Source organism: Talpa europaea, assembly GCF_964194135.1.
Source record: "Talpa europaea genome assembly, chromosome: 11".
Classification (NCBI taxonomy): Eukaryota; Metazoa; Chordata; class Mammalia; order Eulipotyphla; family Talpidae; genus Talpa; species Talpa europaea.
Window position 1 is genome coordinate 34,455,602 of NC_140078.1, and position 15,441 is coordinate 34,471,042.

The following is a 15,441-nucleotide window of genomic DNA, read 5'->3' on the forward strand; positions in this document are numbered from 1 at the left end:
TGCTAAGGTGTTGATGACTGATAGGACAATTCAGTACCTCGTCAATGATTTTGGTGTTTTAATTGTTGGACACTCAGTGTCAGTGGAGTGGTCTAGTGGTAAAAAACTGGATTCTGGGTCTGAATCTCTAGGAATTTGACATACTAGAAAGATAATACTTAACTTGGTGGTTAAGAGTAACTCAAGACAGACTTTGGTTGTGGAGATGGGGTAATGAACAGTACCCACTACAGAAGGTACCCATATAAAGAATCAGTGAATTTGGGCCTCCCTGGTGGCGCAGCGGTTGAGCACTGGGTTGCGAAGCTGCCCGCAGCCTCTGCAGTGCCGGTTCGATCCCCGGCCTCTGGGTGAGGGTCCCGCTTGGCGCACAGACCTCTTCTGCGGCCTGCTGCTCCCCTCAGCAGTGTACTTCATCCGCCTGCCTGTTCTGCTCTGGCTCTGGTGAATTCTCTCACCCTCCTGCGCTTCTGACTATACCCAGTGCTTGTATAAATAAATAAATCAATCTTTAAAAAAAAAAAAGAATCAGCGAATTAGTATGTGTAATGTCTTCAACATCATACAAGAATGTGCTTTCAAATGGTAGATTTTAACTTTCATGGAGGAGTTCTTTGAAATTCTTCTCAAACCTGACACTGTAACTGTTATCTGGTCCTCTTCCTTGCCAAGGCTATATCCATATGTCATCCTTTGTCATCCACATGTAGAGGGAACACCTCTCTGGGGCTTAAGGAGCATGTGACATAGTTGTCAATTCATAATGTCATTGTGTCTTTCCCAGGCCTTTTTGTATGTTTACATTGACCATGAGTTTTCTCCAGAATATTTGCTGAATTGTTCATTTTGAATAGTTCCAAGAAAAGGTATAAAATGGGGTATTTATTCCTGTATAAAATTGAATTATTCCATAAAAAGTTAAAATTTGACCTGTATCTTGACATATCCATCAACTTGTATTTATCCACAATGTGAAGCTCTGCTCTAGAGCTCCAAAAACATGTGATACCTTTCATTGCTTACGGTTGAAAATAAGTCCAATAATTGGAGGGATTGGCAAAAAAAAAAAGGAAATCCCCAAATAATACTACCCCACATTATAGATGAGGAAACTGAGGTGTTGAGTGGGTTAGCAAATTGCCCTCTAAACAGTAGTCAGTATCATTACCTTAATTTGGCAGATGCTGATGTGCTGCAACATGGAGTGTGTAGGGCTTGTGTTTCCTCAGCTAGCTCTCACTGCTGCCTTTCACCTTAGGGTCCGGAAGATTTTAAACCTGCGAGTGTTTGAAGATGAGAGTGGGAAACACTGGTCAAAGAGTGTGATGGACAAACAATATGAGGTGTTGTGCGTCAGCCAGTTCACCCTTCAGTGCATCCTGAAGGGGAACAAGCCCGACTTCCACTTGGCAATGCCCACAGAGCAGGCAGAGAGCTTCTACAACGGCTTCCTGGAGCAGATGCGCAAGACTTACAGGCCAGAGCTCATCAAAGGTAGGCAGATCAAACCTGCCCTACAGGGGGGTCTCCAGGGAATGGGGAGCAGTTGTAGCATCTCTTTTTCTAGAAAGGTTGTTGTTTATGCTTACTACTTAAGAGGGCAAATGGTTGCTGCTGCTGTAATGCATGCCTTCTGAATGCCCCGATACCATTTATTCTTCATTCTTCTGTTCACATTTGAAAATGTTTAGCAACCCAGAAGTGTTTTTGAGATAATGGTGTGTGTTTTTTGGTAGCTTACCTTATCTGGCAGAGAAGTAAATCTGAGCCACAAATATGACCCAAATGCTAACTTAAATTTCTTCTAGGATATTAAAATAAAAAAAGTGAAATTAATTTTAAAAGTATATTTTATTTATACATCTAAAATATTAGGGTTTTTCCATGTAATCAAAATAAAATTATTAATGAGATAATTTACCTTCCTTTTTATTTTTATTATAATTTATTTATTTATATATATTTTACATCACTGTTCATTTTTGTACATTGTTTGCTTTCTACTCTCGGGTATATTCCCCAAAGAATTCCCACTACCAATTCACCCATGCGCCATCGCTATGGTCCCCTGTGCTCTTCCCCACCCATTTTGGTCCCTCCCCCTCACCCTCTCCTGCAGAATCTCTGATTTATAGTTGCCTGTTAATTTGTTGTTGTTATTATTTCTTTCCCCTGATCCCTTATTTCCCTTTATTAAATACTAAAGTCATCTAAACATCTCAGTTGCGCCACATTCAAATGTCCCGTAGCTATGTATGCTTAGTGACTAGCACCTCAGGCATGTAGGTTTAGGTCTTTGCTTAGCTGCTTGTTGTCAGGAATGCCAACCTAGTTTGATTGACTAAGATTTAGTCTAGAAAATGTCCTAGAATGTTGGTCCTGGTTTGTAGGTGGATTATATATCTGAAATTTTGAATCTTTTTAAGAGGGCCATTCATTTCTAGTCTGTTTTCATGTTTCTCATGTTAAATTGCGTTCAGTACTCTTGTGTTTTGCTTTTTACTTCAAAGTAACTAGCAAAGAATATTCAGCCTCCTTTAGACATGCGTCTCAGGGTGGGAACTTTCTAAGTAAGAGACATTTAATAGCAACCTACAATTTCTTTCTTTCTATTTTTTTTAAAGATTTATTTATTTATACAAGCACTGGGTACAGTTAGAAGCGCAGGAGGGTGAGAGAATTCACCAGAGCCAGAGCAGGGAACAGAACAGGCAGATGAGGGGAGCAGCGGGCGTGGCAGGAGAGGTCTGCGCGCCTTGTGGGACCCTTGCCGGCAGCTGGGGATCGAACCAGAGCTACAGGGGCTGCTGGCAGCTTCGCAGCCCAGTGCTCAACTGCTGCGCCACCAGGGGAGGCCCTCTTTTTTTTTTTTTTTTAAAGATTTATTTGTTTATGCATATAAGAACTGGGGTACAGGCCAGAGGTGTGGGGGTGAGAGGATTACCAGAGACAGAGTGGGGAACAGAACAGGCAGATGTACCAAAATAACACTGCTGAGGGGAGTGGATCGGGGAGTGGATCCGGGGATCGAACTTGTGCTGCAGTGGCTGCGGATAGCTTCATAGGTTGTGTCTTAACCCCTTGCACCGCACTACTAGGGAGGTCCACCTACCTACAATTTCTTTTGGTGCCATCTTACCCCTAATGTTGTTTATAGTTAACTCTTTAGTGTTTCTGTACTTAAACTGCCTTTAGATTTAACAAACCTAGACCCCATGTTTATTGGATCCATTTTCAACCTTAAGCAAAGTTTTTGGAGTTTTGGAACAAAGCTCTACATTGAGGATTGTCAATTCATCAGATTTGCTCAAATTAGATGAGTGATATTTCTACCCCTCTTTGGCATTTCTTTTCATTTTAATTATCTTTCCTGTGTAAAGTAATCATTTGCATAAGGACAAATGGCTTCAACATGATCAGGACACTCCTGCCTTAAATCAAGTCCCACTCTATACTTGTGTCCTGGTAGAAAAGAATATATTAATATTTGCCTCTCTTGGAAATATCCAAGTTTAGAACTCAATTTATAAGTCCAGTCATGGATGTCTCTAGTATTTTTCCCACCCTGTGTCCACTGGGATCCTTCGACATGGCTTTGCTGCAAACATTTCTTCCCAGAATTAGTAATTAAGTGAACGCCTCTGGATAATTATTTTTCTCTTGTTGAGCCAGGGATTAAATGCTGCCAGCTTTGTGTTCTCTGCTTGATGTCTGTGGAATCATCTTGTTTCTGAGTAGTCTCAGATGAATTTTAAAATGCACTGAAGTTTTTTGAAAGGAGAGCACTACGAATATCATAAAAGCATCAGTGAAGACAATCTAGGTGGGGGAACTCTGATGACTGTTAAGGAGTTCTTCAATGAAAACAAAACTTTTATCTAAGTCTTTAAAGAGGAGTGTTTTATGTATTATTTGGTGTTTTGTGTTCCTAAAAACACCTTTTACTTTTTGAAATGATATGTATTTTATCCAGGTGATAATATGAAGTGTCTGAAGTGTAAATAATATGCTTTTATAATGGATCAGAATTTAAGCTTATTGGGAGGTAATATGTCTGATCATTTTAATGAAAAATTGACATGAATTTGTGCAAAGAATTTTAATCAAAATTTATTTAAACTCCTTGGAATTTCAGATATCAATGGTGTATTACTTGTTTGTTTTACCTTTTATCTTCTTTAAGCTTCATGAAATAAAAATACAGGTTATATGTTTGATGTCTTTTTCTTAATTTTGAGAATTTGGCTTCTAGCTCCAATATGGAAAGCCCACTCTGAGCTGAAGGTTATGATGGCATGCAAACTAACCGCTAAATATATTTAGGATTTTCAGGGGCACTTTAGCAACTTTCAAACTTAAAGTAGTTCAATTAAGGGTTTTTTTTTCCAGTTTTATTGCAATGTAATTGATATACAACACTCTACTTGTCTTAGTTGTACAACATGAGGTTTTGATATATGTATTGTGAAATGATTGCCACAATAAGTTCAGTGAATTTCCAATATAGTTTCAGTTTTTTCCTTGTGATCAGAACTTTTAAGATCTACTTTTCTAGCAACATTCATGTAAATGATATAGTATGTTAAAATTAACTATAGTCATCATTTTATATGTTACATCCCCAGAACTTATGAATCTTATTACTAGACTTTTTATTTTTTATTTATTTTTATTTTTTAAAGATTGAAAAAAAGGTTTATTTACAAGGGGAAGGGAATGAAGAAATGTACAACTCAGGGAGAAAAGAGGGAGATAAATTCTTTTTTTTTTTTAAGTTCTTTTAAAGATTTATTTATTTATTAAGACACAGAGTTGCAGCCTAGATTAAGAAACAAAACCCAACCTTTTGCTGTCTCCAGGAAACACATATAGCTACAAAAGATAAAAATAGACTCAAAGTTAAAGGATGGAAAACAATCCTACAATCAAATGGACCAAAAAAGAAAGCAGGAACAGCTATACTTATATCAGATAAAACAGATTTCAAACTCAAAAAGATAAAAAGAGACCCCAATGGTCACTACATTATGATCAAGGGGACAATACTTCAAGAAGAAATAACACCCATTAACATATACTCACCAAACGAAGAAGCACCAAAATATATCGACAACTGTTGTCCTCTCTGAAAACAGACATCAGAGAAAACACATACGTAGTGGGAGACTTCAACACACCACTATCAACAATGGATAGATCAACGAGACAAAAAATAAGTAAAGAAACTAAAGCTCTAAATAAGGAACTAGAGCATTTGGGCTTAATAGACATCTACAGAACACTAAACCCCCAAAAAACAGAGTACACATTTTTCTCAAGCGCACACGGATCATTCTCCAGGATCGATCACATACTGGGGCACAAGACAAATATCAACAGATACACCAAGATTGAAATCATACCAACCATCTTTTCTGACCATGAAGGCATCAAACTAGAAATAAACCATAAAAAGAAGGCAAGGAACCCTCCTACCTCATGGAGATTAAAAACCACACTACTGGAAGACCACTGGACTAATGAGATCAAAGAAGAAATTAAAAAATTCTTTGAATTGAATGACAAGGAGGACACCAATATCCTAAATGTATGGGATGCAGCAAAAGCAGCAATAAGAGGAAAATATATAGCAATAGAAGCTCACATCAAGAAACAAGAAAGAACTCAAAGAAACAACCTAATCTCGAAGCTCAAAGATCTAGAAAAAGAACAACAAAAAAACCCCAATACCAGTAGAAGAAAAGAAATAATAAAAACCAAAGCAGAAATAAATGAAATTGAAACTAAAAAAATAATCCAAAAGATCAATGAAACCAAGAACTGGTTCTTCAAAAAAACAAATAAAATAGACAAACCCCTAGCCAGGCTCACAAAGGAAAAAAGGGAGAAAGCACAAATAAACAGGATCATAAATGAAAGAGGAGAAATCACAACGGACACAGCAGAAATCAAAAGAATAATCAGTAACTACTATGAACAGTTATATGGAAACAAGTTCAACAATGTAGAGGAGATGGACAAATTGCTACAACTCTACAATCACCCAAAGCTAGATAAAGAAGATATAGAACACCTAAACAGACCAATTACAAGCAGTGAAATTGAAATGGTAATCAAAAACCTCCCCAAAAACAAAAGCCCAGGACCTGATGGATTTACAAATGAATTCTACCAAACATTCAGAGACGAATTAGTGCCTATCCTTCACAAACTCTTCCAAAAAATTGAGAAGGAAGGGACAATACCAAACACGTTCTATGAAGCCAACATTACACTAAAACCAAAACCGAACAAGGACAACACAAAAAAGGAAAACTACAGTAGGCCAATCTCCCTAATGTACACTGATGCAAAAATCCTCAATAAAATTTTAGCTATCAGAATCCAACAATGTATCCATAAGATAATTCACCACGACCAAGTAGGATTCATGCCAGGGACACAAGGATGGTTCAACATCCGAAAATCAATCAACGTTATCCAACACATCAACAAAAAGAAATATAAAAACCATATGAAATATCAATTGATGCTGAGAAAGCTTTCGACAAAGTGCAACACCCATTCATGATAAAAGCCCTCGAAATTCTTGGGATACAAGGAACATACCTCAACATCATAAAGGCCATCTATGACAAGCCAACAGCCAGTATCATTCTCAATAGCGAAAAGCTGAAAGCATTTCCATTAAGATCTGGAACAAGACAAGGATGTCCACTCTCACCACTGCTTTTCAATATAATACTGGAAGTCCTAGCCAGAGCAATAAGACAAGAGAAAGGCATACAAGGAATCCAAATAGGAAAAGAAGAAGTCAAACTATCACTATTTGCAGATGATATGATAATATACATAGAGAACCCCAAAAACTCCATAGAAAAACTAATTCAACTCATCAATCAGTTCAGTAAAGTGGCAGGATACAAAATCAACACGCAAAAGTCAGTAGCCTTCCTATACACAAACAATAAATCTGAAGAAGAAGAAATTAAAAAAAAAATCCCTTTTATTATTGAAACAAAAAAAATCAAATATTTGGGAATAAATCTAACAAAAGAGATAAAGGACCTATACAAAGAAAACTATAAAACACTGTTAAAAGAAATAGAAGAAGACACAAAGAAATGGAAAGACATCCCCTGCTCATGGATTGGAAGAATAAACATTATTAAAATGGCCATCCTACCAAAAGCAATCTACAGATTCAATGCTATTCCAATCAAAATTTCAATGTCATTCTTCAAAGAAATAGAACAATTATTGATGAAATTCATATGGAATCACCAAAACCCCGAATAGCCAAAGCTCTCCTGAAAAAAAAAGGAGGGAATGGAGGCATCACACACCCAGACTTCAAACTATACTACAAAGCCATAATCATCAAAACTGCATGGTGCTGGAACAAGAACAGACATACAGACCAATGGAATCAAATAGAAAATCCAGAAATAAACCCACAGATTTATGGTCAACTAATCTTTGACAAAGGAGCAAAGACTATGCATTGGAGCAAAGAAAGTTTGTTCAATAAATGGTGCTGGGAAAACTGGGTTGCTACATGCAAAAGAATGAAGCTTGACCACTACCTCACACCATACACAAAAATCAACTCAAAATGGATTAAAAAACTAGACATAAGACCTGAAACCATAAAATATATAGAAGGAAATATAGGCGAAACACTATGTGATATTCACATCAAAGACATCTTTACAGACACATCACCCAAAGCAGTGATAGTGAAGGCAAAGATAAACAGCTGGGACTACATCAAATTAAAGAGCTTCTGCACAGCAAAAGAGACAACAACAAAAACAAAGAGAAACCCCACCAACTGGGAGAACATTTTTGCAGCACACAACACTAATGATAAAGGACTGATCACAAAAATCTGCGAAGAGCTGATGAGACTCAACAACAACAAAGAAAATAATCCAGTCAAAAAATGGGCAAAAGAGCTAAAAAGAAACTTCTCTGAAGAGGAAATGCAAATGGCCAACAGGCATATGAAAAAATGTTCACCATCACTTGTAATCAGGGAAATGCAAATCAAAACAACCATGAGATACCATCTTACACCAGTGAGAATGACACTTATAAAAAAACTAGCAACAACAAATGTTGGCGAGGGTGTGGAGAAAAAGGAACTCTCCTGCACTGTTGGTGGGAGTGCAAAACTGGTCCAACCACTATGGAGAGCTGTGTGGAGATTTCTGGACCTACTAAACATAGAGCTTCCATATGATCCAGCAATTCCACTCCTAGGTATTTACCCAAAGGACACAGAAATATCAATTCCAAAGAACACCTGCACCCCTATGTTTATAGCTGCACTGTTTACAATAGCTAAGCTTTGGAAACAACCCAAATGCCCAAAAATAGATGACTGGATCAAGAAGATGTGGTACATATATACCATGGAATATTACTCAGCATTCAAAAAAGATAAACACATGCAATTTGCAGCAACATGGATGGCGCTGGAAGGGATCATGCTCAGCGAAATAAGCCAGAAAGAAAAAGAAAAATACCGGATGGTCTCACTCATAGCAGGAATCTAGAAACTTAAATAAGGGACCAGGAAAATGAATAACTATAAGAAAGTGAAAATCAAAATCAACAAAAATCTATAAACCAGAGACACTCTATGGGGGGTAGGGGGCGGGAGGGGAAGGATTGGGATCAAAATAAAGGGGTTGCAATTGTATGGGGAATATAAAAATAAAATTTATTATAAAAAAAAGATTTATTTATACAAGCACTGGGTGCAGTCAGAAGCACGCGAGGGTGAGAGAATTCACCAGAGCCAGAGCAGGGAGCAGAACAGCCAGAAGGACCGAGGTACACTGCTGAGGGGAGCAGCGGGTGGCAGGAGGGGTCTTCGCGCCATGTGGGACCCTCCTCCGGAGGCCGGGGAGCAGCCAGGGATTGAACTGGCACCGCAGAGGCTGCGGGCAGCCTTGCAACTCAGTGCTCAACCGCTGCGCCATCAGGGAGGCCCTGGGAGATAAATTCTTAAATGTGTCCTACCTGTTCTGCCGACCTGGAATCCCAAATGACCTGCCGAGACCAAACCTGCCTGACCAAGAGCAGTAGCCAAGTGTGCCTGACCCCACTAACATGGCTAGCTTTTATTTACAAACAGAGAAAATGGCTACTTAATTCCACACTTAGGTCCTTGCAACTTCCCTTTGGGGATCCTGGGATTTGTAGTTCCCATGTCTTGATGGAATGAGGGCAGGCATCCACAAAGCCTGTATGGAATTAACTCAGGACATCTTTTCCCCCTAACAATTCCCTCCTTTGACTTTTTGCCACCATTTCCATGGTGCTGAAGATCAAATGCATGGATGCTGGGGTACAGTCTCAGATGAAAATTTTTCTCAGGGTTCCATTGGAAAGCAAACCAGTCTCTCCAGGTATTGTCCATTGTGGAAAGCAAAAGTCCTCTATTCCTGGGAAGTTGTTTATCAGTCCAAGCAAAAAAAAGAAAAAAACCATCAGGAGGCATTAGCCAAAACAAAACAGCAAAGATATCAATTCACAGGAAAAATACTAAAATTGATTCAAGTTATGCAAAAACAGGTTCTCTCAATCTTGATCCCAAATTGTTTCAACAGTGTAGCAAAAGTTTGCAAACCTAATCTACTTTTAAACCATATTACCTATTATTGCATAAAATCACAGGGCAGACTAACTAAACAGCAATTTTAGCTGGCTTTGTTGGAATACTCCATAAAGGATCAGAGCGAACTCTTGACATCCGGTTCATGTAGGCTTCATGAACAAAGTTGGTCTCATCAGACTACACCTGGGCTTCCTCTTCTCAAGGGTACCAGGGCTTTTTCTTTTTCTGGGTTGTCCAGTCCTGCCCATGGAGGCAGCTTCCCCACCTCCCTTGGAGGTCTTTGGAACCTACCAACAAAGCAACAGGTTCTCCTCTTCTTGGTTCAGCTCTGTTTCAACTTCCTGGAAGATTCCATTCAAAGCCACACAATGACACTCATGTCCAATAGTTCTCGTTTAAGCAGACAAAGTCACTATGGAAGTTATGCAAAAATAGACTCTGAGATAAGTAGTAAAAAAAAAAAACTACCACTATTTTCATGCTGTGTTGGTATCAAGGGGAGAGAAAATGTGAACACAAGTTAGCTTTCCTGGAAAAAACAATACAACATTGCTGCAGATCTGGTCACTCAAAACAAGACAACTTTATGAATTCAGAACAAAATGCAAAAAAAAATTGCCAGTATTATGTCAAAGAAAACTTAGTAAAAATCAATTTCCAGGTCTATTCAGTTCTTTGTAGCAAATTTTTACTCTCAACAGTTCCATCAGGAGGAATCTGTTGAGGCCTTTTCTCCCTTTTCTTCCTCCAGAAACAATTTCTGTGCTATACAATATTGCAAGGCAACAATCACCATTGGCAATTTACATACATATCAGGTATGGAGAGTTTGTATACATGTTTTAGAAAATCAGTGTGAACATTTCTGTACATGTCAAAGTGTTACCCTTTTCCCAAGTGACAATGCTTCCCTCTAGTTTTACTTTACTAGGTAACCAGCCAAGTAGGACAAATTCATCTACTGCCTTTCCCAAGAGGAAAGGGAGAAATCTTGTGGCATGTCTCAGGAGGTTCCACAAAATTTCCTACTATCAACCATATGACAGACTACCAAATTTTTACTTGAATTTAGAATTCTGGGAAGCTTTGCCATAAATATCAGAAAACAGCAGAAACAGCATCCTTCACTCTCTATGAAGGCACCGGCTTAGTTCAGTATTACAAACTGGACATTTTAATCTTTAGACAACCTTTACTCATTTTGCTTAATCTCTCCACTCTGCCACTGATAATAAATAATTTTCACTTAGCATAATGCTCTCAATGTCAATACATGTTTTTTTTGAAAATGATAGAATTTCCTTTTTTGTGACAATAATTTTTCACTATATTTAAATGGATAAACATATACATATACAGAGATATGTGTGTGTATAAAATCACATTTTCTTGTCTTTTTTTCCCTAATATTTATTTATTTATGCCTACAAGAACTGGGTTGTAGACCAGAGGTGAGGGGGGTGAGAGGATTCACCAGAGAGAGTGGGGAGCAGAGCAGGCAGATCTGTTGAAATGCTCTGATGAGGGGAGCAGCGGGCATGACAGGAGAGGTCTGCTGCGCCATGTGGGTTACTCCCTGGGTGGTTAGGAATCGAACTCATGCTGCAGTGGCTGATGAAGCTTTATAGCACTGTGTCTTTAACCTCTGAGCCACTAGGGATGCTCAAAATCACATTTTCTTTATCTGTTCATCATCCATTGATGGACACTTGAGTTGTATGCATGTCTTCTCTGTTGGCTTAATTAGATTTAACATTTTTTCACTCCTTTCTCTCTACTGAAACTACTTTATATTTATGTATAAGTTGGGTTTTTTTTTGGTTAAAGATTGAATAGAGGGAAGATTGTTGCCTTCTTTATATCTTCTTTTCATTCCTTCACCACTCCAACCTCTACTCATGAGCTTTCAGGCATTTCCTCTCAAGCCGCCGTTCTTCCACTCTGACCTCACGTGGCTCATGTGTTGGCTCCCGGCCTGCTTGATGATATGACCCCAAGCTGTTTTCCTAGCTTTTGTGTGGATTGGGAACCCTGGAAGGCAGTTGCATTTCTTACCTGATTTGCAGCTTCTCCCAGAGCGAGCATTCTAAGAGCAGGGCTTCCAAGAGATGGGAGATGGAGGTAATAGCTCTTGAGACCAGGCCTAGGAGGCATGGCATCACTTCTCCATATGCTGTGGTCAAGACACCCCATAGCCTGCCCAGCCTCTAGGAGAGGAATAGAGAGACCTACCTTGCCACAGATGTATGTCAAAGAGTTTGTGGTCATCTTATGCCACAGCTCAAAACTTAGATGTTCTCAAAGGATTTTTCTCATTCTCTGACTCATCTTTCATTAATTGCTTCAGGGGGAAAAATCTAGTATACAAATAGTTTGTACACTAGGTTTTTTCCTCCATTCTGTAGGAAACTTCAGAAAGAGCCAGAAGGGTGTTTTATGGAACTGCTAGGGTGACTGAGTGGACCCAGGAAACTGGGATCAGATGTGGCCCTCTGCAGCCCCAGGAATCCTCATCCTTCAAATGAATGCTGAGGCATTTAATACTCAAGGCTGAGTGCTGAGTGTGCATTGCTTTTATAGTTGGGAAAAATATATAACAAAATGGTATTGTTGAAGGATTTCTGCTCTCAAGCTTCTTGTTCTGACACTGAGCTATTTGTAATGGGCTCAGAGAAGCATTCACTTTAGACTTTGTTCAGCAAATCAGAAGCTGCCACAGTATTAAAAAGAGCTACCTATGTATTCTCTGCGGGGTCTGAGCTATCGTGGGCTGCAAAAACGCTGTAGCAATGTGGAAAGACATTTAAGGAGTGCAACAGCTTCTGATTGCCTTGGCTCTGTTCCCTCCATGGGATGTCCATTATGTCCCGGTGTCCTACAGGTTCATAATGCAGAGAGAGGGCACCAGGAGGAGGAAGCCCACATTGGGTTTTTGCTTGGTAGTTAGTGTTTAATTTTTATGGATTTGTTTAATTTTCTGTTCTTTTTAGTACTTAAAACATTTTAGCAGCATGAGTGAACTTTCAGTAGAAACCAGTTTATGTACTATAACACAGGCTGTGATGCCAGAGGCATTACTGTTCATGTAAATTTAGGAAATCACAACGTGGGATCAGATCTTCACTGCTGATAAATGCCCAGGCTGGCAGACTGCAGCACTGGCTAATGCTCTGGTGCAGAAAGAAGTTTGACACAGTACACAGTTGATTTTAACCAAATTAGTTAATATTTCTAAGCTTCCTTTAATTCTCTTCAGTAATTTGTTTGCCAACTCCCTCATTTATTTCTGCATGTCTCCTTTTGATCTTACACTTATGCTACATCATTTCCATGTCTGCTGTTTTGCAGTTCCCTCTGCCAAATGTCAAACTGTATCTATTTTTGTTTTTAAATTGTGGCTTTTCATGATTTCCTTAGTTGATTATCCAAGGTGAACAGTAACTTGATTTTATTTGTTCCCACCAAAAAAGGTGTGTGTGGCTATCTTAAAAACAGTGTCGGGGATGTGCCGGTAAATCAGATAGTAGGGATCAATTGGATGATGAAGGATGAAAACTAGACTTTGGAGGCTAATAGAACGTAGCATATTCAGATTTTTTCTTAAAATACTGTAATCTGAAACCTATATAATGTTTTTTTTTCTTTTTTCTTTAAATTTTATTTTTATATTCCCCATACAATTACAACCCCCTTATTTTGACCCCAAGCCCTCCTTTCCCCCCCCCCACCCCCCATAGAGTGTCTCTGGTTCATAGTTGTTCATTGATTTGGTATTTTCTTTCTTATAGTTATTCTTTTTCCTGGTCCCTTATTTAAGTTTTCTAGATTCCTGCTATGAGTGAGACCATCCGGTATTTTTCATTTTCTTTCTGGCTTATTTCGCTGAGCATGATCCCTTCCAGCTCCATCCATATTGCTGCAAATTGCATGTGTTTATCTTTTTTTTTTTAAATAATAAATTTTATTTTTATATTCCCCATACAATTGCAACCCCCCCATTCTGAACCCAATCCCTCCCCTCCCGCCCCCCACCCCCAAAAAAGTGTCTCTGGTTCATAGTTTTTTGTTGATTTTGATTTTCACTTTCTTATAGTTATTCATTTTCCTGGTCCCTTATTTAAGTTTTCTAGATTCCTGATATGAGGGAGACCATCCAGTATTTTTCTTTTTCTTTCTGGCTTATTTTGCTGAGCATGATCCCTTCCAGTGCCATCCATGTTGCTGCAAATTGCATGTGTTTAACTTTTTTGAATGCTGAGTAATATTCCATGGTATATATGTACCACATCTTCTTGATCCAGTCATCTATTTTTGGGCATTTGGGCTGTTTCCAAAGCTTAGCTATTGTAAATAGTGCAGCTATAAACATAGGGGTACAGGTGTTCTTTGGAATTGATGTTTCTGTGTCCTTTGGGTAAATACCTATGGGTGGAATTGCTGGATCATATGGAAGCTCTATGTTTAGTAGGTCCAGAAATGTCCACACAGCTCTCCATAGTGGTTGGACCAGTTTGCACTCCCACCAACAGTGCAGGAGAGTTCCTTTTTCTCCACACCCTCGCCAACATTTGTTGTTGCTAGTTTTTTTATAAGTGTCATTCTCACTGGTGTAAGATGGTATCTCATGGTTGTTTTGATTTGCATTTCCCTGATTACAAGTGATGAACATTTTTTCATATGCCTGTTGGCCATTTGTATTTCCTCTTCAGAGAAGTTTCTTTTTAGCTCTTCTGCCCATTTTTTCACTGGATTATTTTCTTTGTTGTTGCTGAGTCTCATCAGCTCTTTGCAGATTTTTGTCATCAGTCCTTTATCATTAGTGTTGGGTGCAAAAATGTTCTCCCAGTTGGTGGGGTTTCTCTTTGTTTTTGTTATTGTCTCTTTTGCTGTGCAGAAGCTCTTTAATCTTTGCCTTCACTATCACTGCTTTGGGTGATGTGTCTGTAAAGATGTCTTTGATGTGCATATCATGTACTGTTTCACCTATATTTTCTCTATGTATTTTATGGTTTCAGGTCTTATGTCTAGTTCTTTAATCCATTTTGAGTTGATTTTTGTGTATTGTGTGAGGTAGTGGTCAAGCTTCATTCTTTTGCATGTAGCGACCCAGTTTTCCCAGCACCATTTATTGAACAAACTTTCTGTGCTCCAATGCATATTCTTTGCTCCTTTGTCAAAGATTAGTTGACCATAAATCTTTGGGTTTATTTCCGGATTTTCTATTCAATTCCATTGGTCTGTGTGTCTGTTCTTGTTCAAATACCATGCAGTTTTGATGATTATGGCTTTGTAGTATAGTTTGAAGTCTAGGAGTGTGATGCCTCCATTCCCTTCTTTTTTTTTTTCAGGAGAGCTTTGGCTATTCGGGGTTTTTGGTGATTCCATATGAATTTCATCAATAATTGTTCCATTTCTTTGAAGAATTACATTGAAATTTTGATTGGAATAGCATTGAATCTGTATATTGCTTTTGGTAGGATGGCCATTTTAATAATGTTTATTCTTCCAATCCATGAGCAGGGGATGTCTTTCCATTTCTTTGTGTCTTCTTCTATTTCTATTCACAGTGTTTTATAGTTTTCTTTGTATAGGTCCTTTACCTCTTTTGTTAGATTTATTCCCAAGTATTTGATTTTTTTGTTTTGATAATAAAAGGGATGTTTTTTTTTTATTTCTTCTTCTTCAGATTTATTGTTTGTGTATAGGAAGGCTACTGATTTTTGCGTGTTGATTTTGTATCCTGCCACTTTACTGAACTGATTGATGAGTTGAATTAGTTTTTCTATGGAGTTTTTGGGGTTCTCTATGTATAT

The 15,441-nt window shown here is 38.4% G+C and overlaps 1 protein-coding gene across 1 annotated transcript in view; it reads left to right on the forward strand.

Moving 5' to 3' along the window:
* Nucleotides 1-15,441, forward strand: part of DTD1 (D-aminoacyl-tRNA deacylase 1) — a gene marked incomplete at both ends in the record, with an annotated part of 166,260 nt that overhangs the window by 6,169 nt on the left and 144,650 nt on the right. Inside the window, one exon of the mRNA XM_084247853.1 lies at nucleotides 1,259-1,494. Within this exon, the coding sequence (XP_084103979.1) occupies nucleotides 1,259-1,494 (236 nt within the window). The remainder of the gene's footprint in view (nucleotides 1-1,258; nucleotides 1,495-15,441) is intronic.